Genomic DNA, 27076 nt, shown 5'->3' with positions numbered 1-27076 from the left:
TAATGTTAAAGCATAGTGTTTCTTAAAGAAGGTGTTAAATATCACTTATATGGAAATTCCTTTGCTGTTAGGTATTAATGTTACAGCAGAAAGTAAGGATGTATACCAAGCTTTTGCCTGAAAACTTCATGAAATTTGTGGGAAGTAAAAGTGCCAACTGGGGAAATGCTCTGGGGATTGAGTTGCAAATGATAGGAAATATAGAATCTGAAACAGAACGAAGGATCTTCCTGATTCCTTCTTCTCTTTGACTGCTAGAATGCTCAGGTCCAGTGTGCTTAATATTTTTGGTGTTATTTTGTTATCCTTAGTTTTTTCCATTTTTCTCATTTATTTTATTGTTTTATTTTTGAAGATGCCTAAAAAAATTTTCCCATGAAAGCAGTGAGTAATAAGTAAACAAACATGAAATAATACATTTCATGGTTGTATGGCACATTAATTTGTCTTAAAACTGGGATATCTCTTTTACTCTCTTATTTATTATTTTAGACATAGGGTCTCACTTTGTTACTCAGGCTGGACTCAAACTCCGGGCTCAAATGATCTTCCTACCTCAGCCTCCCAAGTAGCTGATCTACAGGCACCTGCCACCTTGCCTGACTGACCCACCTGTTTAAATTATAAATACAACTAAATCATACCTGGCTATGTCAGTTTGCTGCTAATGTCTGTGTGCACTGTTTTTTGTTTCATAGATTGGCTCACAGTGGTTGATTGATCAACCCCGTTGGACGTTGGTTCTGTGGTACAAATGGAGTATAGGACTCAGTCATCACGGCCTGAGTGAGAGAAGCCTTATTTCCAAGATGGAGAAGAAGCGGAGAAAGAAATGAAAGCCTCGCTTCAGGCTGAACCACAAAAGGCCATGGGATTTAACTTTTATTTACGTTGGACAAGACTGTAAGATGGCTGATCAGTAATGTTGCAGCTTTTAGCCGAAACAAAAATTTACTTCTAATCAAGAAGAAAAAAGTGTGATTTGAACGTATGCAATTTTATGATCATATTCGCTTATGACCATGAAGCTTGTCAACATCTGGCTGCTTCTGCTCGTGGTTTTGCTCTGTGGGAAGAAACATCTGGGCGACAGACTGGAAAAGAAATCTTTTGAAAAGGCCCCATGCCCCGGCTGTTCCCACCTGACTTTGAAGGTGGAATTCTCATCAACAGTTGTGGAATATGGTAATGATGTTGTCTTAAATATTAGGACCTCCCATCCTATGTTTTTCAAGTTTACTTAATATAAAATTAGCTATTGCTGAAGAACATGTTCCTCTTTTCTATAGTATATTTCTTTTTTTTTTGGAGACAGAGTCTCACTCTGTCACCCAGGCTGGAGTGCGGTGGCATGATCTCTGCTCACTGTGACCTCTGCCTCCTGGGTTCAAGCAATTCTCATGCCTGAGCCTCCCAAGTAGCTGGGATTATAGGTACCTGCCACCGTGCCTGGCTAATATTTTGTTTTGTTTTGTTTTTGAGATGGGGTCTCACTCTGTTGCCCAGGCCGGAGTGCAATGCTACGATCTCGGTTCATTGCAACTTCTACCTCCTGGGTTCAAGCAGTTCTGCCTCAGCCTCCCGAGCAGCTGGGACTACAGGCACCCACCACAACTCCCAGCTAATTTTTTCTATTTTTAGTGGAGATGGGGTTTCACCATCTTGGCCAGGCTGGTCTCAAACTCCTGACCTCGTGATCTGCCCACCTTGGCCTACCAGAGTGTTGGGACTACAGGCATGGTGGCTCATGGCCTTTTTTTTTTTTTTATTTACTTTTAGTAGAGATGGGGTTTCAGCATGTTGGCCAGGCTGGTCTTGAACTCCTGACCTCAAGTGATCACCCTCCTTGGCCTCCCGAAGTGCTGGGATTACAGGCATGAGCCACCGTGCCTGGCCTTCTGTAGTGAATTTCCAATGGGTTGACTGCACAGCTCATGAATATTAACTTTGCGTAAGTTTGTTTTCCCAGTAGAGTAAGCTTTTATGATACAAGGAAATTGACATGAATTATTTACCTACACCTTCTTTTTTTTTTTTTCTTTTGGAGACAGAGTTTTGCTCTTGTCACCCAGGCTGGAGTGCAGTGGTGCCATCTCAGCTCATTGCAGCCTTGACCTCCCAGGCACAAGTGATCTCCCACTTCAGCCTCCCAAGTAGCTGGGACTATAGGCACCTGCCACCATGCCCAGCTAATTTTTTTTCTTTTTATTTCTTTCTTTTTTTTTTTTGAGATGGAGTTTCACTCTTGTTGCCCAGGCCGGAGTGCAATGGCACCATCTCAGCTCACCGCAACCTCTGCCTCCTGGGTTCAAGCCATTCTCCTGCGTCAGCCTCCCGAGTAGCTGGGATTACAGGCATGCGCCATCACGCTTGGCTAATTTTATAGTTTTAGTAGAGACTGCATTTTTCCATGTTGGTCAGGCTGGTCTTGCACTCCTGACCTCAGGTGATCCTCTCGCCTTGGCCTCCCAAAGTGTTGAGATTATAGGCGTGAGTCACTGTGCCCGGCCTGCCCAGCTAATTTTTTTTATTTTTTGTTTCACCATGTTGCCCTGCCTGGTCTTAAACTCCTGAGCTCAAGCAATCCACCCACATCGACCTCCCAGAGTGCTGGGATTACAGGCATGAGCCACTGTGCCCAGCCTACACCTTGATTCTTTGGAACAGGTGCCATTGTAGTTGGTAAGGATGGGGAGCTGGGAGGTGCTGAATGTTTATGTTCTAAAGTTTATGTGAAGAACTAAGCAAACAGTGTCACATAATCCACTCTGGAATTTTGCTATTGTTTTCATTTTAAGAAACACTAACTGAGCATTCAGTTATCTGAATTTTTTTCCTGTTTGAAAAAAAATTATATACATTTCTTTGTTGTGTATTCAGACTTCTGTAGGTATATGCTTTTTAAAAAAATATCACAGGTGTCTGATTTTGAATGATGTATTCTGTGTGGTTAGGTGATTCATAGAGATATTTATTTATTTATTTGGGACAGAGTCTTGCTCTGTCACCAGGTAGGGGTGCAGTGGCGTGATCTCAGCTCACTGCAGCCTCCGCCTCCTGGGTTCAAGTGATTCTCCTGTCTTAGCCTCCCAGGATTATGGGCGCCCATCACCACACCCAGCTAATTTTTTGTATTTTTAGTAGAGATGGGGTTTCACTCTGTTGGCCAGGCTGGTATCAAACTCCTCACCTCATAATCTGCCCACGACGGCCTCCCAAAGTACTGGGATTACAGGTGTGAGCCACCTTGCCCAGCCCCACGTAGATGATTTTTACTCAAAGCTCTGCAGACAGCTGTCTAGGCATTTAAACTAGTCTTTGTGTTTTCCTTTCATCTGCTGTGGGCTTTAAGATAATTTTTGTTTTGCCAGATTTTAGATTAGATACAATGTAGTATATGTTATAATGTACGTGCGTAAATTCTTATTTTTGTTTGTGGTGATTGGTTTCAGAATATATTGTGGCTTTCAATGGATACTTTACAGCCAAAGCTAGAAATTCATTTATTTCAAGTGCCCTGAAGAGCAGTGAAGTAGACAATTGGAGAATTATACCTCGAAACAATCCATCCAGTGACTACCCTAGTGATTTTGAGGTGATTCAGATAAAAGAAAAACAGAAAGCAGGGCTGCTGACACTTGAAGATCATCCAAACATCAAACGGGTCACGCCCCAACGGAAAGTCTTCCGTTCCCTCAAGTATGCAGAATGTGAGTATCGTGATTGTAGGCAAATTTCTGTCTCTGCCATTTACTTTGAAAAATCTCAAACTGTAGAGTACTTGAAAAATAGTACAGTGAGTATCCGTGTCCTTCCATCTAGTTTGCTAATTGTGAACATTTTCCTGGTAGGAATTTTTTAGTTTAGTTTTATTTTTTTAGTGCACAGGGTTGGTGGTGGGGGGGTGGAATTATTTTTTAAAAAGAGACCTCGTGCTGTTCTGGTAAAAGAAAATCTGAGGGTTTGCAGTAGTAGATAGTAGTGATCTTTGTTTCTGTTGGAAGTGATTTTCGCCAGCTTCGTCTCAGAGCTTTCAGACTTCAAGGCTGCGGCTGCCTTCTCGTGCTGAAAGACGCATGCTTATGTCTGCTTCTTCCTTGCATTTTGCTTCTCTCAGTGTGTGTGTGGTTTTTCTTTTTATTTATTTATTTTTTGAGGACAGAGTTTCACTCTTGTTGCCCAGGCTGAAGTGCAATGGTGTGATCTTGGCTCACCGTAGCCTCCACCTCCCGGGTTCAAGCGTTTCTCCTGCCTCAGCCTCCCGAGTAGCTGGGATTACAGGCATGGGCCACCACACCCAGCTAATTTTGTATTTTTAGTAGAGATGGGGGCTTCTCCATGTTGGTCAAGCTGGTCTTGAACTCCTGACCTCAGGTGATCTGCCCTCCTCAGCCTCCCAAAGTGCTGGGATTACAGGTGTGAGCCACCGTGCCCGGCCCCGTTTTTTAAGGCACTCTTGCAAAACATGTTTTCCTTGGGTTTCATTTTGTTTTTCTCAAAGCCTCCTGACCAGCAATGGTCATGCATCAGCTGGGTTTATTTAAGTCATCAGCTGTGCACGTGTGAGGATGGAAGGAATTTGGCTTTTCCTTTTCTTCTCCAGGGCTTAGTCCTTCCTACCTCATTACAATTGGGCTTGTCAAGATAGAGTTTAGCCTCAAATAATAAATTGCATATTTATTAAATGATATTTTCCAAAGATATATATTACCAAAGGAAAAGGATTTTTTTTCCTGTTTATCTTAAATCAGGTTAACAAATTGCTAGTTCTGTTATTGTTTACTATCATTTCTTTCATCAGAAGGAAGAAGAAATTAAAATGTTACTCTTCTTTATCTGCCATATTTTAGGCCTAAGAGCCTCTGAGGTTTTGCTGCATTAAACACACACACACACACACACACACACACACACACACACGAAGAGAAGTTTAATTTTCATAGTAAAACCAGGTGTGAACTTCAGGCGTCTGACTTTTTCAGAGCGTTTGCTGCTCCTCAGATGTTATGTCTTATTCTCCTTAAAAAGCAGTGACACCTCAGAATAATCCAGGAAGATAAAAGCCAGTCAAACCTGATACAGTTAGCCAAATGTGTACACTGTGGTATTTTACTTGACTTTATTTTTACTTCAGTTATCTTAAAGAGCTCTAGAATGCTTTAGGAGACACGGAGTTGCCTAATTTTAGCACAAGAATCCTAGACTCTCTGGAGGTGGGATTCCCTTGGACACCATCTCCACTGCGTGTGTCCTGGGTGCCTGACACCCCTGTGAGGGGAAACTTGCCCACGTTGCACGCCCATGCCCCTTGAAGTTAGCTGTGACCTTCAGCAGTAGGCGCCTTTTCCATCTTGAAGCTTCAGTTTTTCTCATTCATAAAATGGAGATGATACTCCCTACCTCACGGGGCTGTCATGAAGATAACACGAAGTAATGCATATGAGGAAAGCGGTAGAGTGTTCAGGATGTTGTAAGTAACCAAATGTTAACGATTTCTATGGCTCTTGTTCATAGAAGGTTTTGCTTTATGCTTTATTTTGGGCTGACACTATTCTCACTCTGGATCCCACCCATTTGATTCTATCCCGTGGGCCGTGAGACAAAGCCTCCTGTTTTCTACAAGACAGTAGTTAAAGAAACGATGAAGATAGCTGTCTTTTTCATATTGGAAGATACCCATGGTGTGTCTCTTCTGGCAGTTTTTTCTCTCCAAGCTAATCCGCAGTTCCTTCCATAGTTACTCAGATGACATGATTTCAAGTCTCCTCATCATTTTAAGTGTTTTCCTTTGAATATACTAATTTTTCTCAATTGTTCTAAAGCTGTGAAGCCCTGAACTGAGTATAATACTGGAGGTGTAGTCTGGCCTGTGCAGGGTCGAGCAGAGCAGACCCCTTCCTGGTCTCAGTGTTGCTCTTCAGTCAGCACCTCCAGCATTGTCCTGTGCTGTTGACTTAAAGATCAGACTCAGCATAGGAATTTCAATTAAGAACCATTTCAGCTGGACTGTGCAAATATTTACTTACCATAATTGACGTGACTGTATATGCTTCCAGGTGCCTGTACTTACATGGGTGTCGCTTGGTAAGGCTGGAATAAAAATGGCAATGATTTGTTTTAGAAACAGAACTGTATTAGTATTACAGATTTTATCTTCTTAAAACTGATTTGAAGTATGACTTGTTCATTGTAACATGGTCTTTGAAAGGTAAAGGGAAAACTCTTAGGCCATTTCTGTGGTATTTGCTTTTTCCTCCGCTTTTTAAAAATAAAGAGACTTACAGGTAGTAAAATTCGTCCTTTTTATTTTTATTTACTTATTTTTTTTCGTCCTTTTTAGAGTACAGTTTGGCAAGTTTTGGCAAAAGTATACCATCAAATATCCACCAACAAAATCAAGATACAAAATCAAGATTCCATCACCCTCAGAAATTCCCCGTCTCTCACTCCTTTGTATTTCTTTTGTTTTTTGAAAGGTGAAATTCTAGCAGATAAGAATATTGAGAATATTGAACAATATACGGTTTTTTAAAGTCCTGTTGATATTTGATGCTCAATGGGATAACATGGCTTTTGCCTACCCCAGAAATCTAGTGAAACTTCTAGTGAAAATAAAACTCCATGAATGCTTAGGGTCATTTTCTTTAACTTCTCCCCTTTCTGGTTCAGTGAGAACAAGTTGCTGATGAAAAATCAGGGTTGTCTTTAGTTTTAGTATCACAGTTAGCTTCTTAAAATTATTATTATTTTATTTAATCAGTCTTTCTCTGCCTTACCTTGGTTAGAAAATTTCAAGTAGAGAACTGTTTGGGAATAATATGACAGCTAAATAACATCCTATAATTATAATTGCATTGAGACTGTCCTTCTAGAAAAAAAAGATAATCCCACTTTCCCTCAAACAGAATGGCAAATGGTAATCCTTGCTGTGTTTGGGGTAGTTTTGCCTGGTGGGTATCATGTTTTGCTCTTCTGTTCTGACCTTCCTCTCCCTTGCCTCTAGCTGACCCCACAGTACCCTGCAATGAAACCCGATGGAGCCAGAAGTGGCAGTCATCACGTCCCTTGCGAAGAGCCAGTCTCTCCCTGGGCTCTGGCTTCTGGCATGCTACGGGAAGGCATTCGAGCAGACGGCTGCTGAGGGCCATCCCGCGCCAGGTTGCCCAGACACTGCAGGCAGACGTGCTCTGGCAGATGGGATATACAGGTGTGTGCTATTACCCAGGGAAGGTGCGGAAAGTCCAGACATCTAGAAATTCCATGCTCGGGACTGCCTAGTGCGAAAGCCCTGCAGCCTTCCACTTCTAACCTTCTTACTATTTGTTAAGCTGGAAGGTAGCCAAGTACTCCTCGTCTTTGACTCCTGTTATGCCAGGCATCCATTTCTGTGGCTTTTCTAATTGCCATTTGTGTCTTATTTTTGTTACCATTTCTGAGGTTAGAAGGGGCAGACTGTGGAGCACTTCTCTCCTGTTGACACATGCACAAACGAGCACAGCACTGCCGGCTGCTGGCACTTCTTGGGGAAAGATGGTCCCTGATCTGGGCAATTCCATGGAAATTAGTTTATCACTTGAGTTTGGTGCCCTGAATGCAGAGTGACTAAGTAATTGACTATCAACCTGCTAATGATTTGTTTGGGAACAGGAAGCGGTGTTAATGATCATGTCCTGTGAGATAAAACTCAGAACAATAAGGGTTTTTCCTTTGCTGATTCATCATGACAAAACATTCCTGTTTTATCTAATGTGAAGATTTTTACCTTCTAAATGTAAACCAGTTTCACCTGCTCCCAGGAAATCTCAGTTTGCCTAGGTGTCTTTCTGGTATCTCCTTGACTTAGGGACCCTTACCTCTCCTTTGATCTCCTTGGCACCCTGCCCTCCAAAATGTCTGAGATACCTCAACTTTTAATACCTGGTGGACTGGCATTTCATTAAAATGTGTGTCTCCCCATGGTTTTACCTTTTTAGAGTGAGAACTCCTTCACAAAACAAGTTTTCTAATCATCAGAAATAGTTTTTTATTCCCCCCAAACCAAATGGTTTCTGATTTTGTGTGTGCATTTTTTAAAAGTAGCATTGATTTTTATATTTATCTCAGTTTAATAGATTGTTTAATGTAGTATTGATATGTACACAGCCCTTTTGCCAGAAAGACATTACCCTCTTTACACTGGTTAGCTGTTAAGTCATATAGGTATTCTATATTTTTTCTAGATGCTTTCTAGAATTTTTGGTCAGACAGGCCAGTTGTGTTTCACATTGGTGTTGATGGCTTTGGCCAGTATCTGGAATAGACTTACTATTCTAGAAAAGTGCACGCTGCAGTGATTTTTCTTAGGTGTGATGAGCCCCGTGTGGTGTTAGTTGTTCCTCGCGGCAGCGTTTGCTGTTTTATCAATGAGCTGCATGGAGTAAATTGCTGTCCTTGTCAGGAATAAGAATGGTTCCCCCTTTTCCCCTTTTCTGTGTCCCGCTCCTTGGCTGTGTGGTTTGTGAGTGTTTTGCAGGGCCTCTGAGAAGGAGGGGTGGAGACCTGTGATATATTGCCAGAAGGAGAGTATTGGTAGGTGCCATCCTGGAGCCTTGAGAAGCCCGCTAGGAGTGGAAGGGGTGGTTCCATCCTGAGTGCTGGTGGCAATTGAGGAGGGTCTAGAAGGATTTTCTGTTTATCCTTAAATCTTATTTGGCAACAGATGATGGCATTGTTCCTGCTCTCCTCTTTGCTTGGCCTTGGCTTAGCCGGCTGACCCTGGGAGCAGCTGGCCTAACTTGTTTGCTCTGAGCAGGCTTTGGCCTTCCAAGGGATGTCATTTTCTGTGGGTCCCAGGAAAGAATGTATTTTACAGGCAAAATCCAAAAAGATGATTTCTTCAGACATGATTGTGTTTGCTTTCTTTTCCGAATAAGGTGCTAACGTAAGAGTTGCTGTTTTTGACACTGGGCTGAGTGAGAAGCATCCCCACTTCAAAAATGTGAAGGAGAGAACCAACTGGACCAACGAGCGAACGCTGGACGATGGTGGGTCTCAGTGGCAGTGAGAACGTGGTCATGTGTGGACATAGGACATCACTCCCGTCCTCTCTGATTGATTGAGAGTGTGTTTAGTGCATGATTCCACAGTCTGTCCAGCAACTATTCAGACAAGCCCAAGTTGTTACTGTGCCTTTTGTTGCGGCAGAAACTGCTCTGAATACCTCAGAGGATATCGGGAAGTAGCGCTTCAGGAGAGAGTGGGGATGCCTGGTGCGGGGGCAGCTCCCTGTCCGGAAGAGCGTGGAGGGGGCTAGACCTGGAAGGGGTGCTTGTGCCAGTGATGTCCAAGGGGATCATAGAGCAGCAGCAGAGGCCCTTCTCTCTCCAGCACTTGGAAATGGAAGGCTGTGAAACTCATGGCCTGGAATGTTGCATCCTGGCACTTGCTATCCAGTGTGTTTAATGGGATTGTTTTCTTTATGGACTACAGGGTTGGGCCATGGCACATTCGTGGCAGGTGTGATAGCCAGCATGAGGGAGTGCCAAGGATTTGCTCCAGATGCGGAGCTTCACATTTTCAGGGTCTTTACCAATAATCAGGTAGGTGTTTTGAGGACCCCTGAAACTTGAGGAATTCATACTGAAATGTAAAAAGCAGAATCACTGAACTTTACACACTTATGTAAAAGGAGTGCACGTCAGTGACGCTGAGCCATTCATACCGCAGCACATGTGCCCGGTTTACTGTTCCTCTGCCTCCTGGGTAGCTCCGCCCTTCTCCCACCAACCACTGTGCCAACCTAACTTGAACACTGAAGACCCTGCTGAGGTTACCACTTACGACGATTCCTTGATTTCCCTTGTGTCTTCTCTACCTCCAGGCTTCCCCAGACCTCTGTGCCCTGGGTCGGGTGTCTGCATGATAGAATAGAACAGTTGCACATAGAATAAGTGTGTTTGCCTCCCTGATTGGGTTCCTACCACCTTCAGCTGTTTTATTTACCTCTGTGTCCCCACACCTGGCATTGTGTTGGGTAATGTGAGTTTACAAGCCTTGTTCCTTCACTCTTCATTTGGAAACTATAGAAAAGGGAGAGGGTCCTAGTATTTCTTTCTTTTTTCATCATTTATTTTTTAAGGTTAATTTTTGAATATTAATGCATAGCTCAGAAACGTCAAAAGGTAACACAGTGAGGCCCCCACCCCTGTCCCCGTCCAGCAGGTTCCTCACTTGCCCATGTCTCTTGTGTGATGATGTTCCTTTCTTATACCTCCTTCTAGAATTTCTTTGGTGTATGTAAGAAAATATAAATACGTGGTCTTTTAAAAGCCTTTTAAAAACATAATTTTAATCATTGCATTGCTTCTCTTCCTACTGTAACCTTAATTTTATATTTTTAAAAAAGCAACAGCTGAAGGTGATCCACAAAGTAATGTACCTTTTGTAAGGAACATAGGAGCACTTGAACATCAGAGGACTAATACTATGAAATAACTGTTACTGCTGCCGTTTGTCCTTCAGTCTGTTTAGGAATGAAGAAGATTAGATAGATAAGTTGAACTATTCCCAAATGCTTAACTTAATACAAGTGCCTTGGGATGAGTCCTTTTACAGGAGAGGAGAGGGGCAGTGAGTCCTTTTACAGGAGAGGAGAGGGGCCGTTGGAAGCGTGGGCGTTTTCTAGGAAGGCATTCTTTGTGTAGAGAGCTGTGCATTTCACCCGGAGAGACAGGCCACCTGCGGAACACAGCTGTCTCTTCCTTAGGTTCAGCTCCAAGGACTTAGAACTTCTAGGTGTTGTATTTTACTCTCCAGAGCATTATGCATACTCAGGATTTATTTCTGGTTTTAAGTTAAAAAAAAAATTAAGGGAAATACTTTATGATTTTAAGAGCCTTAGAAATAAAAACTGTCCTAGCTCTTTAAGACTTGATTGAAACACTAAGCAGACTGTTTTAATATTTAACTAGGTATCTTACACATCTTGGTTTTTGGACGCCTTCAACTATGCCATCTTAAAGAAGATTGACGTGTTAAACCTCAGCATCGGCGGCCCGGACTTCATGGATCATCCCTTTGTTGACAAGGTTTGTGGAGTCACTGCACACAGGGTTTGGGTGACAGCTCCTGCTCTTTCGCAGCCCAACTTTGCATCATATCTAGGGTGTTGGTAGCTTTTCATCCAGGTGGCGACAGGTTTGTGAGAACAGATGGCTAATGACGTGCGCTTCAGTGATGTGCATGTCATAAATTGAGTGGGTTAGAGGCCTTAGAGTAGGTGTTTATAAGGAGCACATGGTGCCTTGCTGATTCTTTTTTTTGTTTCTTTTTTTTCTTTGAGATGGAGTTTGATTCTTGTTGGCCAGGCTGGAGTGCTGTGGCGTGGTCTTGGCTCACTGCAACCCGCCTCCCAGGCTCAAGCGGTTCTCCTGTCTCAGCCTCCCAAGTAGCTGGGACTACAGGCGCCTGCCACCGTGCCCGGCTAATTTTTGTATTTTTAGTAGAGATGGGGTTTCACCATGTTGGCCAGGCTGGTCTCCAACTCCTGACCTCAGGTGATCCACCCACCTCAGCCTTTCAAAGTGCTGGGATTACAGGCGTGCGCTACCATGCCCTGCCGATTCTTTCTTACCTAAACATGCAATTTGTGTTTCCCTGGAAGTGACTAGAAAGTCAGCATCTGCTCTGTACACTGCGTGCTTCTCCGCCCCGGGTGGTATTCTCTAAACCTGCAAGTTGCCAGCACATCCACCTTTGTAATGGTTCAGTGCTGCTTTTTTAGAACTGTTTTTTGATGTTGTGTATGGTTGTTTTTGTTTTTTTTTTTTTGGACAATTATACATTAAGAGTGGTATACTTTCATTAAATAAATGCTCATTTTGTAGGTGTGGGAATTAACAGCTAACAACGTAATCATGGTTTCTGCTATTGGCAATGACGGACCTCTTTATGGGTAAGTAGCCCCAGCAGGGATGACCTTGGGGATTTTTTCCCCCTTAAATAACTGAAAAATTGTTATCTGTTTGTGTATCCACGTATGGTTACCTGTTTATATCTGTCTAAAACTTTGTCTTAAGGATGTTTTCCTCATGTAAAAAAATACTGTAGGATGTATGATGAACACCCAGGTACTCACCCCCCACCTCAGCAGTTGTCATCTCAAGGCCAGTCTTCCTTCTATTTATATGTCTTTAAAATTTTGTTACAAATAGTAATTTAGAAGCCTAAAGTTTTTATTCTAACTATTTTTTTTTCCCCAAAATCAGACAGAAAAGTGAATCTATTAGAAAGGGATTCTGCAGTGTTGATGAGATCTGTGTGCGAAGCACTGGGGTAAAGAGGCAAACGGAAGAGGTTTCTGCCTATCTCTGAAAGAGCAGGTGCGAGCACAGTGACACTCGTTCACGGAGGAAGTGCTGGCGGGCCTAATGGCAACATGGACAGTGCTTTGGGAGTTGATGAGAGGGATCATGTAGGAGGGAGTCAGGGAGGACGGTGTCACAGGGGGGCCTTCGTGCTGAACTTAAGCAGCACGAGATGTGAAACATTTGCCACTGAATCCCAGCCAGTACACTCCTGTCTGGTTAGAGGTCTCAGTTTTCTTTCTACCAGCAGCTTCGTTTTATTCTCTAGATAATATTTATAAGTCATTTCTTGTGCTCAGTTTCTGTAGGATGCTTTACGCAAATCCAGGGTGTAATAGGAGGTGAAGCTATGTGAAGTTCATGTTTGTATATCTCAGAAAACGTGGATATTGGCATTCATAGGATTCCAGCCTGGTAGTTGAGTAAATGATCCTAACCCTCATTAGAGGTCCAGCGTTCTGGATTTTGCTGTGACATCAGTGATATGTATCAGGAGCCATAGATGCAAGTGGCACGAACATACCCTTGCTGTAGCTCTGCCGTGACAAACTCCAGTTATTAAGTCATCTCGTCAGGTGTTCTTGTCTCCTTTTTAAATGTTCGTCCCATTTTTGATGTCCCCACTCATGGCTGGCACTCACCAGTTCAGAGTCATTGGGTGTCAGTGTTTCCTAGCCTGTTTTCCTGTCTGAGTCTTTTCCCACCCCAGCTCTTCCAGCATGGACAGGGATGAAAGTAGGTGTGGAAGCAGACAAGTCCAACCTGCCGCCTAAGGCTGAGGCACCGTCACTTCTCTGAGCACCAGCTCCCTCACCTGTCATGGGAGCAGAGAGCAGCCCACATGGTGCCTGTGAAGCTGAAATCAGACAGTGTGGGGAGGAGAGCACCGTGAATGCCGACGATGCTCTGTGAATGACAGCTGCTCTCTTTCTGTTTTGTGTGTATTTCTACCGTTCAGACATATATTCTAGCAGTTTTCTAATCAAGAATCTGCAGCGGTTTATTATTGCCTGATAGATGAAATCCACATTTTTCTTTTGGTTCTCAAGGTCTTCAGTATTCTGGGCTGAATTGCAAACTTTTTCTATAAAGGGTCAGATAATGAATAGTTTAGGCTTTATGGTGTGAAAGCAGCTGTGGGTGATATATATGTAAATGAACATGACTGTGTTCCAGGAACGGTGTATTTGCAAAAACAGGTGTGGGCCTGGTTTGGCCCATGGGCCGTAGTTGGCCAACTCCAGCCAGAATCTCGGTTCACCTTGATCTTCCACTTCCCCACACACACCTTCCTGGAATAAGTGTCCACCTTCTGTTTCTTTCAGGTCTTCCGAACCCCGTCCCTCTGCCTGTCTTCCTGGCCACGCCTGTCTGGATTCTCAGCTCTTTCACATACTATTCTGACTGCTTTCTCACATGCTGGCTGCCGTTCTGAAACCCTGTGGCTTTTGTGGGTGGTTGCACTCGATAGCTTCTTATCAGAGTTGTGAGTTTATAGTGGGTTGGAGGAGCAGAGCCTTGCAAGGAAGGCCCCGTCTCCACCTTGTTTGTACACTCATGCTGCCTCACACAGACCTGGGCACCTGCTGGCTGTTGCAGTGGTAGGACATGGCATATGATCACAGCAGCCCAGCTTGTGGCGGGTGTGGTTTTTTCTGCTCGGGCATCTGGTGGGACTACTCCCAGGGCTGGTCTGAGGACAGTAACGTGCGTACGTCAGCTCCTCTGGGAGCGAGGCACACATCCTCCGGTCCGCTTTGCTGTGGTCTCTTTCTCTGGGTCCTGCGCTCTATGGTGCTAGCGAGCCTGCAGCCTCAGCTCCCTCTTTTTCAGTACCAGCAATGATTTCTTAATGCCTTCTCTTATTTTTTAAGAGTTTAAAGTACACTAAGCATTATAGGGATTGACAGGTAGAGGAGGGTGGGAAGGTGGTATTTTTTTGGTCACCTTTGGTGGGAGTTTCTATCAGTGACTTCTGTACCAACCTCTGCTCCTTGTGTTCCTGGGAATGTGTAAACATCTAGCATCAGTCATCAGAAAATCATTATTGGTTCCTCTGAATGCTGGTAGGATATTGGTGGCCAGTGGGCTGAGAAGGCAGTACCACTTTGTCTCGGTGTGTTGGGAATTGTCAGTTAAAAACACTCTAGAAGGAGAACTTCATGCTGCTATTATCTTGTAAGCCACTTGGAATCAGTTGTAGTTCTTGAATTGTCAAAGAGTTCATTTTTTTGGTAGTATAGCCATAATAGATAAAGCTTAGCAATGCAGTTTTATAACTGAGTGTCTCATATTTTCAAATAGTTCACCTTTATCTTGACTTTGTGGTTTACACATTTTTGCCATTATTTATTTCACTATAATTTCTTTGCAGATCTAGTGCACTTAAGGTATTGGAGAGATCTAAGGAGCTCAAGATTACAGAGTAATGATAGTCCTTCCACAGTTCCCTAGGAGGAGGGTAGAACAGCACCACAGAAGGTCCATTGAAAACTTACCACTTCCTGACCTTGGCAGATGCAAATGTGTGGTTACGGTTTCTTCCCAGAGAAGTGTGTGATTTAGTTGGGGAGTTAAGATGAATGTACTTGGAACGGTTTGAAAGTGATGTGAGAATGTGTCATTAGATCATGAACTGTGATCATGTTAAGTGTTGTGAAGTTCAAGGCAAGTACAGATCCTTAAGACTTGGATTACTGGAGGGAAAAAGTGAGCCTTGAGCCTCACTTTTTAGCCCCAGTGTGCCAAGCTGACAGGGAGGAGAAGAAAGGAGGGGCGTTCCAGGTGAGAGGGTGTAATTGGAGCACTGTAAGAACGTGGCAGGGTCATGCGTTTCACAGGACAGGCGTGAGGAGCTGCACACATCTTCCCGCAGAAGAAGCTCATACAGTCTTAGATTGTTCTGGGAGTATTTGCCCTGGTTTGAATCATCCATTTTAAATTATTTCTCTTGTTTTTCTTCTTTTCTTTTGTCTTTTTTTTGTCTCAATATAGCACTCTGAATAACCCTGCTGATCAAATGGATGTGATTGGAGTAGGCGGCATTGACTTTGAAGATAACATCGCTCGCTTTTCTTCAAGGGGAATGACTACCTGGGTACGCTTTTCTTTGCTAAATAACTGTATTTAGCTGGACAGACTACTGTGGTTAGTGGCACCGGTTGTTTATGAGCCTTGGGGTGTATTTGTAAGTGCACAGACACCCTCACATTCCCAGGTGAATAGCTGGGGCTGTGAGTGCCTGCCCAGCCATGAGGACGAGAGATCTGGCCCCTTCAGCATCTGTCCCTTCACTCTGGCAAGTGCACAGCTGCTGTGATCATTCTAAGTGTGTCTCCCAGTTTCACTTATTAACTGATTTCTGAGGAACTCATCTTTTTTTTTTTTTTTTTTTTTTTTTTTTTTTTTTTTTTTTTTTTTTGAGACAGAGTCTCACTCTGTCGCCCAGGCTGGAGTACAGTGGCTGGATCTCAGCTCACTGCAAGCTCCGCCTCCCAGGTTTACACCATTCTCCTGCCTCAGCCTCCCAAGTAGCTGGGACTACAGGCACCTACCACCTCGCCTGGCTAGTTTTTTTGTATTTCTTTAGTAGAGACAAGGTTTCACCGTGTTAGCCAGGATGGTCTCGATCTCCTGACCTCGTGATCCGCCCGTCTCGGCCTCCCAAAGTGCTGGGATTACAGGCTTGAGCCACCGCGCCCGACCTGAACTCATCTTTAGGTGAATTGGGTTCCTGCCCATTTACCCTATCTAGTAGTGGTAACCGTTTACCCTATCTAGTAGTGGTAACCGTTTACCCTATCTAGTAGTGGTAAGCAGTCCTCCTCAGTGGTAGGTGAGAGGATTTTTTTTTTTTTTTTTTTTTGCGGGGGGCCTTAAGAAGTTGGAGAAGCCATTGAGAACAGCTTAATATCAACTCTGCTAACCCAGAAACAATTGCATTTAGCTGGACAAATTCAAAATAACTGCTACAGTTAATAATTCAGCTGTTCGGGGTTTAATTATGCAGCAAATTCACCCACCTTTACCTGTCAAAGTTTGATGAAAAATCAGGTGTTCATGCAGAAGAGCAATTGTGTACCTTTGCCCTCACGGTGGCTGAGGGGAGCACCCGCCCTTCGCTTTCTTCAGGGTTAGAGCATCTCTCCTTGCTTTAACTTCACGTGTCACACTTGGAGGCCTCAGATAAGTCCCTGCAAATATTCCCAACTGCCTGGGAACACTGTGGGCGTCGTCCACACTGCAGCACTTTACGGGATAGCCTTTGTACTGTGCCTTCAACCTGAGCCTTTGTCCTGTGACAGTGTCAGCCCCTAGCGTCCCCGCCACTCAGCCTCACCAGGGGTCCCCGCCTCCCACACTCACATGCCTCTTCCTGGAGCTGACGCGTTGGCTGGGGACCACTCTCTCATGTGATAGTCTGTCCAGGGCAGGCTGCATGTCCTCCCGTCCATGCTCCCTCAGCATGTTCCTTGTGCTGCCAGATACTAGGAAACTGCATCCGCCACTTTGTCCCCAGCTCCCTGTGTAAACGCTCTCACTGAACCATGATGAGATGTCACGTCCATGGCCTTCATCACCAACCAGCTTTTTAATGGCATTTGAGAAGTGTCCCTCCATCATCACAGCTGCAGTGGAGGGTGCCTTCACTCGGTGTCCCAGTGTGTGTGTCCACGGTCCTTGGCCTTCCCTTCAAATTGGTCTCATGTTTTCTGACAGAATATGAGATCTTATTCTAATTCTTGTTTTGCCCCAATTCTTAAGAAGCTTAAGCGAGTACTTACTAAAACCTTATCCCAAGTTAGTCGGGTGGTTATCTTGTTCCTTCTCAATGGTTTCTTATTTCCTCTTTTACAACCATTTGAAACATCCACTCATACCTTGTACTTTTTTCCTTGTAAAGAAACATGTTTGGGTTTTTTTACATTTTAATTTTCTAATTTTTCTAACATATTTCTAAGTTTAACTTATCTAGAGATAAAGCAGTTTCCAGTTTCTGGTCTTGGTGATAAGCCAGTGTCTGCTTTCTTGTCTGGCATGTCAGCAAAATTGAAATACTTATCTTTTAATTGCTTTATGCCTTTGCCATTGTTCTGGTTGTTATAAAATATATTTTTAAAATGTTACTTTCTACGTTATCATTTAAGCTTATTTTCTGTATTGTAGTGAATTTCTTTTTTTTTCTCTTTTGTTGGAGGCGGGGGCTGAGAGGAACGGGATCTCACTCTGTTGCCCAGGCTGGAGTGCAGTGGCACAATCACGGCTCACTGCATCCTTGACCTCCTGGGCTCAGGTGATCCTCCTGAGTAGCCAGGACTACAGGCTTGTATCACTAGATCTAGCTAATTTTTGTTTTTTTTGTGGAGATGGGGGTCTTGCTGTGTAGCCCAGGCTGGTCTGGAACTCCTGGGCTCAAGCAGTCCACCTGCCTCGGCCTCCCAAAGTGTTGGGATTACAGGTGTGAGCCCTGCGCCCGGCCTGGAGTGAATTTCAGACTAAAGCCAGTACCTTCCTAAGGTTATGCTGTGTAACCCATATCTCTGTTCTGATTTGATTCACTCATAACTGCATGTGGCTGTACAGCAAAGTATGAGACATAGAAACCGAGCTGCTTTTATTCATAGGAGCTACCAGGAGGCTACGGTCGCGTGAAACCTGACATTGTCACCTATGGTGCTGGTGTGCGAGGTTCCGGCGTGAAAGGGGGGTGCCGGGCCCTCTCAGGGACCAGTGTTGCTTCTCCAGTGGTTGCAGGCGCTGTCACCTTATTAGTGAGGTGAGTGCTGCCCCCCAGAGAACAGTAGCTCCCACGTCAGGACAGGAGCACTCGGTGCCAGCAGAGCAGGAGTTGTGTCTTACTTCTGCCCTGACTTGGGTTTGAGAGCTTAGGCCCTTCACAGCCTTGCTCTGTCTCTCCTTCTTCATCTCTGCAAAGAGTAGGAGTCACTTCTTTGATAGTTAGATGACTTGAATGTGAACACACTTTATAAGCTCAAGTAAACATAGGCAAAATACCTGTTTCTGTGTTTGTGTTCTGTTTTCTAATATCCCATTTATGTGCTAGAAGTGTGCTTTTTATATCCAAGCAAGCATATGTATCAGGCAGGGAACAAAAAGTAAGATATGTCCCTGCCATATATCCTCCATTTCCTTGGGGATTCACTTTAAAAAAAAAAAAAAATGCATATATGTAAGATATTCAACATGATGTTATGGGATACATATAGATAGTAAAAAGGTTACTCTAGTGAAACGAATTCACACATCCATCTTCTCAGTGTTACCCATTTGTTGTTTTTGTGACAGGGACTCACCTTTTAATGTTCTCTGTAGCTAAGGATGTCAAACCCGCCAGGGACTGACAGTCACCACTCCGCTTTGTCTCACTGAATCTCCTGCAGTTGGAGTGGAGCTTAGTGACTGGAACTTAATCTTGCAGATAATGAAACTGGAAGAAAGTTCTCAAAGAGGCTGGGTACAGTGGCTCACACCTGTAATCCCAGCACTTTGGGAGGCTGAGGGAGCAGGTCACCTGAGGTCAGGAGTTCAAGACCAAACTGATCAATGTCGTGCAACCCCGTCTCTACTAAAAATTACAAAAATTAGCCAGGCGTGGTGGGCGGCTGTAATCCCAGCTACTCAGGAGATTGAGGCAGGAAAATTGCTTGAACCCGGGAGGAGGAGGCTGCAGTGAACTGAGATCGCGCCACTATGCTCCAGCCTGTTTGACAGAGCAAGACTGTCTCAATCAGCCAATCAGTAAATAAAGTTCTCCAAGCGAGTAGACCAGAGTTGATGTTCACATGCTGTCACTTTCTTCGGAGGCCCGTGTTTCCTTACTCTCAGTTATAAAAAGAAGTCTTTGGGGCTGGCATTTATCTTGTCACTGTATCTTCCCCCAAAATAAATTGTACTTCTTCTATCTAGATGAAGTTTTAGTTGAGTGTTGTGATAACACACAAAACTCTGCATATTTGGAAGTTATTCTATGCTAATTTAAAAATTAATATAGGCTAATAGTATTAAATGTCTTTATATTTTAAATTCTCTTTAAGTAAATTGAATATTGATTTCAGCTTCTAATGCCAGATATTATTTTGTTAGTAATCCTTAATAAAGCTAGATATTGGGCTGGTTGTGGTAGCTCACACCTGTAATACCAGCACTTTGGGAGGCCAAGGCAAGAGGATTGTTTGAGGCTAGTAGTTTGAGACCAGCTGGGGCAACATAGTGAGACCCCATCTCTACCAAAAAAGGGGGTAGATATCTATCTCTTTTCCCTTTTCTCTGTTCTTCCCTTACAGTTTGGAGCCAAATTCTTGAGAATGTTGACGTTGGCCAGACTGGCCTCTGGAGAATAACCGTGTGCTTGCTGGAAACACTGTCTTCTCTTCCAGTTGTTTTCCTCTCTCCAATGTTACATCAAGTGAGGAACAGAGTGGAGGGAAGGTGGATAGTGGGCTACCTGGCCTACTTGCACCCTTGTATTTGCCAGGCGGAGAGGACTCATTTAGGGCTCCTGTTTCTAATTTTGTTGATTCTAGAAACAGAAAATACTGGTTCATTTCTCCTACACGCCATGATTGTTAGCAGGAAGTGAGGGCTCTGCCTTCACCGTTGAGCCCATCAGCTCTCTGCTGTTGAGTAAGCGGGCAGCCGAGGGGTTGTTCCTTTTCCCAGCAGCTTCTTTAAGTACAGATATTTTCAGCAACAAGGAAGCCTTTCAATCTCATCATCCCACTGCAACAGATAAAAATGCCATTGTGATCATTCGGAAACACCTCTGTATGTGACAGTCGCTCATAATAGAAGCCGAGCAGCAGTGGCAGGCCTCCTGAGCTCCAGCCTGATGATGCTCTGAAAGGCAGTGGAACGCAACCCTTGAATTCACTTTATAGGCAGGAAGAGGAGGAAGATTGTTGACCTGTAGCTTTGAGCAGTTCTTTTATTCTGTCATTAAAAATTAATTCTGCTTTATCTCCTCGTCTTATGTCAGATTTCCCATTTAGAAAACCTGCCTAGACTCCAAGACCAACCACTATCACATACAAATATTTAGGAACTTACGAGAGTAAGTTTTCCTTTTTTGCATACTGATATTCCCCCCTCAATTTTAGGAATTAAAATTGACTTGTATTTATAATACATAGTTACATAAAAATAGGTGTTTTAATGTTAGTATCACCAGGCTGAGTTCCTAGCCAGGTCGCACTGTGTGTTAAAGCTTGTTGAGATGCATTCTTATGGTGAAACTGAAGGTGGCCTTAGGTCTGCGTCGTTCTGAAAGGCATCGTCCATCAGGGTGGCTCATCCCAGACAAGCCTCCCAATCTGGAAACAAAAAGGTGAGGATTGGCTTTGGAGGCAGCGGTCCTCACTCAGACCCATGCCTCCTGCCAGTCCTGTGTTGTGGCCCCTTTCCAGGATCTGAGTGTGCTCCTCCTCCTCCCAGCCAGGCGGTGTCCCATGGCATCTTCTTCCTGTGGCCAGCAGGCTTCCCCTCCCCTGAGGAGTCAGGACATCCTACACATTCATGCCTTCTGCAACCTATGTGGTTGTTCAGTTGAATTATCAGAAACATACGTGTTACTGGTACATTTAGCATAAACAGCCCTAGCCCATGGGTCCCGTAGAAGGTTGCGGAGCGGTCAGTCCTGGAGCAGGTACAGAAGTGAGTGCGCTCTCATGCTCTCACACAGGCTGTGCCAGACAAGCACCCGTTAGATACGAAACAAGACTGCAGGCCTCTTGTGTGCACGTTTGTAGGTTAGGTTTCAGTGGTCTGATTTTCATCCTTTTACTGAGAGAAAATGAACAAATGCTTGATTTTTCCTCCAGCACAGTCCAGAAGCGTGAGCTGGTGAATCCTGCCAGTATGAAGCAGGCCCTGATTGCGTCAGCCCGGAGACTCCCCGGGGTCAACATGTTTGAGCAAGGCCATGGCAAGCTCGATCTGCTCAGAGCCTATCAGATCCTCAATAGCTACAAGCCACAGGCAAGGTCAGTGCGCCATCCTGCCAATGGGCCTTTCTCTCCTTCACTGGGCTCTGGGCGAATTTTCCCTCTGCGCTAATACAAGCCTGGAAACAAAAAATGATGACTAAGCACAGAATTCTCGGGGTGCTCAGAGAGGTTTTGCTGCTGCTTCTACCAGGGTACCGCTGGCAGAACTAGTAGCACTTTCGACTTACTGATGTTATCTTTAATATAAATGGGTAAAAGCAATGATTTCTGAGTGGTTTGGGTTTTTTTTTTTTTTTTTTTTTTGCTTTTGTTTACTTTTTTAGACTTGAAATAATCTTAGGTTTACAGAAATTTTGCAGAAATAGGAGAGAGTCGTCATAACAAGATTGCCCAGTTTCCCCTGATGCCACCGTTTCAGATCACTGGAGCACGGCTGTTAAAACTAACATACGAACACTGGCCCTGTGCTGTCATTCACCTGCAGACCACATGCATCTCGCCAGCTCCCATGGTGCTCCCGTCCGGCCTGGGCCCTGCTTTGTTTTCACCCTTTATTTTGAAATGATTTTAGATTTACAGCAGTTTCACAAATAGTTCATGAGAGCCCCTAAGTCCTTCACCCAGCTTTCCCTAACCTTATATCTTCTGAAACCTCAGTATGAGCACCAGAGCCTGGAAATGAATCTTGGTAGCACTGCTGACCACAGCATGAGCCTCAGAATCTGGAAATGAACCTTGGTGTAGCTCTGCTGACTGACCTGCAGGCTTCATTCAGATTCTGCCCATCGTCCCACAGGTCCCTTCTCTGGGATCCAGTCCAGGATCCCACGTTAGATTTCATTTTCCTGTCTTCTTAGTTTCCTCTAATCACAGATGGTTCCTCCATTTTCCTTCATCTTATTACTGGTGGTGTTCATTTTCATCATTTGATTAATGTGGTCTGTCAGTCTGGGTCCTCCAAGAAGCAGACGCCAAGCTAGGATTAGATGTTCAAAAGATTTGTGGGGAGTGAGGGCCTCTGAAGGATAAAGGGAAGGGTGTGGGAATAGGCAAGAACTGCAGTGCTGATCTGACACCGAAAAGTTAGGAGAACTGGGGAGGAAGAGGCTTGCACAGGCCTGAAAAAGTTTTAGCTCATGGGAAATCCTTGAACCAGATTGCCTGTTGGAGGAGTCCTGTGTCCCCCAGGAATGGGCCTGCCCTAGTGCCTGCTCTGTGCTTAGTCATTGGCTGGGAGCAGCCCCAGGGGGAAGCATGGGCTTGGCACAGACGTGTGAGGACCCGAGGGCAGCAGCTGCAGGTGTCCTCCTGCAGGGGAGAACTGAGCTGCTGACCCTGTGGGGCCAGAGGTGGCACCTGCCAGATGTCTCCACTGTGCAGCCCCTGTTTCCTTTGTGACTTCTCAGTGTCTCGTGGGGGCATGTTTTGAGATGGTCTTGTTTCTTCACATACTTCCACTCACTCATGTTAGCATGCCTTGGTGGTTCTTGCTTTTGGTGATTACTCCTGAGGACTTTGACACATGATGATTTTCTTTTTCCTTCATTCCATTTGCATTTATTAATTGGAACTCTGCTGGAAGGAAGAACTGTCCTTTCTCTCCCATTTATTTATTGAGTTCTTTATATCAGTATGGAAGCACAGATATTTATTTTACTCTGTGGATTATAATTAATATCATCATTTAGTTGGTCGTTCAAATTGTCCCAGAGTTGGCTGTTGGGAGCTCTGTCTAGTTGGCTTGTGTGTGTTTTCAGCATGTGTCCATCCTTTTCTGAGCACTTTTGTCTTCTTGGCAGCACAGGATGTCCTGTCATGCACTTCTGTGCTCTAGCCTTGGTATCAGCTCTTTCTCCAAGCAAGTCTTTCCTGATGGCCTGTTCTGATGGTATTGAGATACCAAGACCTGGGCACTCGGGGTGCTCACAGCTGCTGTGCTCACAGTGGTTACTGCACTCTTCAGACAGAGCTGGGCAGTGTGTGGACACGTGCACAGACACACACGCCTGCTTCTGTATCTGTCTATCGGTGTATGTCCTGGGAACATGAGTAATGCCACCTCCAGGTTCCACCCAGTATCTCAGTGTTCATTCCAGCCTTTCCCTCTCCTTGTTTCTGTTTATTTATTTATTTCTTGTTCACAGAGATGGTCATGTTAAACCTCTGTTTCAGTTCCATTCTCCAACAGTGAGAAGCCTGGCTCTTATTATCCACAATATATTGACTTATTTGCTTAGTCCTAGTATATACATACTGAGCAGCTTTGGAATTGCTAACCCATGTCTTTGTGAATTTTTTAAATATAGTATTTATGATAGTGCATCATTATCTTTGGCCCTACAGAATATAGTTATAGTGTTTTCTTTAGTTACTTAGGTTAATTCTTTCCTTGGTGTCTATTTTTAATACAGGTGGACTCATTTATTCATATTTGTATTCCTTTTTAGATTTCCCCCACATCCTGATTGATTAGAACTTATTGGGTGTGTGAAACATTACTGTGGTTCTAAGGATGTGTTAGTTTGTTCTTGCATTGCTATAAAAAAAATACCTGAGACTGGGTAATTTATAAAGAAAAGAGGTTCAATCGGCTCTTGGTTCTGCAGGCTGTACCAGAAGCATAGCGCCAGCACCTGCTTCTGGGGCGGCCTCAGGGAGCTTCCAATCATGGCAGAAGGTGAAGGGGAGCCGGCACATCACATGGCAAGAGAGGGAACAAGAGAGGGTCCCAGACTTTTAAACACCCAGATCTTGCCTGAACTGAGCGAGAACTCAGTTATCACCAAAGGGATAGTGCTAAACCAGCCATGAGGGATCTGCCCGCATGATCCCGTCACCTCCCACCAGGCCCACCTCCAACATTGGGGATTACAAGTCAGCATGAACCTTGGAGGGGACAAGCATCCAAACCATGTCAGTTCCCATTCGCTCATTCTTTCTGCCAGGCTTCCACACACGCCTTAGGTAACGATCACATCAGGTTTGGGTTTATCCTTCCCCCCGCCCCCGCCACCCCACAAATGAGCACATACATAGAAGGATAGCATCGTTGTGGATATTCTTTTGGATTCTGCTTTTTTCACTTAACGTCTTGGAAATCTCTCTACGTCAGTGCGTAGAGCTTCTCCTCCTTTTTCACAATCGTATCCTGTGAATGTACAATTGTTTAAGCCATTATTTGTCTACATGTGGGCTTTTAAATTGTTTCCAGTATTTTGTAATTATAAACTTGCAATGAATAACCTCAGGCCTGTGTGTCTTAGTTTTGTTGGAGGTGTTCCTTCAGGGTACGTTCCTAAAAATTTACCCTGTTCAGCATTGAGAGTGTCCAGTAGCTCTCTTAGGTAAGCTGGCACTGTTGGTCCAGGTTGAGAGCGTCCGGTAGCTCTGTTAGGTAAGGTGGCATTGCTGGTCAGTGTTGAGAGCATGGGGTGACTCTGTTAGGCATTGCTTTGTTTCCCTGCGGAAGGGTTGTGCCTGTTTGTATTGTGTGAGCAGTGTGCATGAGTGCCGGTTTCCCCAGGGCCTCACCGACAGAATGTTCTGTCATACTTGTTACCTTTTACAAATCTGATTGGTAAGGAGTAGTATTTCAGTATTGTTTAATTCGCGTTTCTCTATTTATGAGTTTGAACACTTAAGTCTATGTTTAAGAGCTATTTTTTTTTAAAACTTTCTTGTGAATTGTCTGTTCATTTCTTTTTCAGTGGGGTTTTTGGCCCCTCTTTAGAGTTCTCAATATATTAGGGTTAGTAACCCTCTGTCAGGGATGCGTGTTGCAGATTTTTCTGCCACTTTGTCATTGTCTTTTGACTTAATGTAAGGTGTTTTTGCCATGCAGTTGTTGTTTTTTAATAGTCACATTTTATGTGTGATGCCTCTGGATTTTGAATCCTTAAAAAGTATTTTTCTGCACTGAGGTAGATAAAAGAAAAATGCACCCATGTTTTCTTCTAATACTTGTTTGCTTTCTTTTATTTACTTGAGATTCCTTGATCAATTTGGAGTTTATTTTTGTGTATTGTTTGGAGGTATGGATCTAATTTTTTCTTTTGCCAAATGGCCACTCATTTGTTAAAGCTCTTGTGATTAAAAAGTTCATCTGTGGCCCAGTGATTTGAGATACTGTCTTTATTATGTGTTAAGTTTTCATGTGTATTAGGTCTATCCCTGAGGTTTCCATTCTGTTCCACTGGTCTGTCTGTCCATGTCCTGGTACCACACTGTTTTGACTATAAAGACTTTGTAGCATGTTTTTAATGTAATGTCTGTTAGTGCTAGTTCCTCTTGTAATTTTTTTTTTCAGTGTTTTCTTGAATATTCTTTTTTCTTTCTTTCTTTTTTTTTTTTTTTTTTTTTTTTTTGGTGGCAGGGTCTTGCTCTGTGGCTCAAGCTGGAGTGTAGTTGCATGATCTTGCTTCACTGTAACCTCTGCCCTCTGAGCTCAGGTGATTCTCCCATCTCAGCCTCCCAAGTAGGCGGACTGCAGGTACACACCCGTACGCCTGGCTCATTTTTCTATTTTTAGTAGAGACAGGGTTTCGCCATGTTGCCCAGGCTAGTCTTGAACTCCTAGGCTCGAGCCATCCTCCTGCCTCGGCCTCTCAAAGTGCCCCCAAAGAGATGACACGTGTAAGTCACTGCACCCGGCCCTTCTTGGCTATGCTTACATGTTTGTTTTCTTCATATGAATTTGCATATCAACTTACTTAATTCTATGAGAGAAGCTTGTTGGAGTTTTTGTTGCATCAGATTTTAAATGAACTTAGAAGTAGTATTTTTACAGTGCTGTTATTTTGTCTAAGAGCAAAGGATGTGTTTCCATTTGCTCAAGTCTTGTGTGTCTTCCAGGAGGTTTTATATAGGTTTTCTTCCAGTTGTCTTCATATAGGTTTTACACATTTCTTGGTAAGTTTAAGTATTTAATCTTTTTGTTGCTGTTGTAGATGGGGTTTTCTCTTGTTTTATATTCTCTTAACATTCTCTAACTGATTTATTTCTATATGTTAATTTTATATCCTGCTACCTAATTGAATTATTGTTTGAGTTAGTTTTATTATTGCGTCTCTCGGGTTTTCCAGGTATACTAACCTATCATATGGAAATAAAGATAGTTTTACATCTTCCTTACCGATTCTTAAGGCTTCATTGATTATTTTCTGTCTAGTTGCGTGGGCTGGTATCTCTAGCACAGTGTTGAACAGCAGTGGAGATAGTGGCTATCCTTTTGTTGTTCCTAATCTTAATGGAAATGCCTCTTGTGTTTCTCCGTTAAGTAAGATGCTGGATTTATCCCTAAGGTAGGGGTGTGTGTGTGTGTGTATTTTTTTTTTTTTTTTGGTAGATTATCTGTCTAGTGCTGTTTTTTTAAGTGTTTTCATCAGGACTGTGGATTGAATTTTGTAGGCTTTTTCAGCATCTAAAAAGGTGATCATATGAATACTTTAGACCTATTAATATATATGGTTTATGATATTAATGAGTTTCCCATATTACATTTCTGAAATAAATCCCACTGGTTTTGCGGTGTTGTTTTCTTAATATGATGTTGAATTCTGTTTGCTAATAATGATTTCTTAGTTAAATCATGTTGAATTAGTAGTTGAATTAAACTGATTACAGAGCACAGTTACCAGCAAAGTTTACAAACACATTTCAGGTAGAACAGATACCTTTGCTGATGCGTACAGTTGTGGTCACATGGTCAATCCATTCAGATTTTTAAAACTAGGTGGTACCTATTTCCTTTTCTTTTTTTGTGAACTTTAG

At 43.6% G+C, this 27076-nt stretch overlaps 1 protein-coding gene across 2 annotated transcripts in view; it reads left to right on the top strand.

Annotated features, from left to right (window-relative positions):
- Positions 1-27076, top strand: part of MBTPS1 (membrane bound transcription factor peptidase, site 1) — a 63593-nt gene that overhangs the window by 14303 nt on the left and 22214 nt on the right. For both annotated transcript variants that reach the window (XM_007994208.3, XM_073015604.1), the window contains 10 exons: positions 699-1185; positions 3453-3710; positions 7004-7207; positions 8913-9023; positions 9469-9578; positions 10950-11066; positions 11865-11932; positions 15339-15441; positions 17969-18120; positions 21182-21343. In XM_007994208.3, coding sequence (XP_007992399.3) covers positions 1017-1185; positions 3453-3710; positions 7004-7207; positions 8913-9023; positions 9469-9578; positions 10950-11066; positions 11865-11932; positions 15339-15441; positions 17969-18120; positions 21182-21343 — 1454 coding nt within the window. In that variant the 5' untranslated portion in view covers positions 699-1016. The remainder of the gene's footprint in view (positions 1-698; positions 1186-3452; positions 3711-7003; positions 7208-8912; positions 9024-9468; positions 9579-10949; positions 11067-11864; positions 11933-15338; positions 15442-17968; positions 18121-21181; positions 21344-27076) is intronic.

This window comes from Chlorocebus sabaeus, chromosome 5 (assembly GCF_047675955.1).
Source record: "Chlorocebus sabaeus isolate Y175 chromosome 5, mChlSab1.0.hap1, whole genome shotgun sequence".
Lineage (NCBI taxonomy): Eukaryota > Metazoa > Chordata > Mammalia > Primates > Cercopithecidae > Chlorocebus > Chlorocebus sabaeus.
This window is presented reverse-complemented; position numbering and strand designations above follow the sequence as displayed.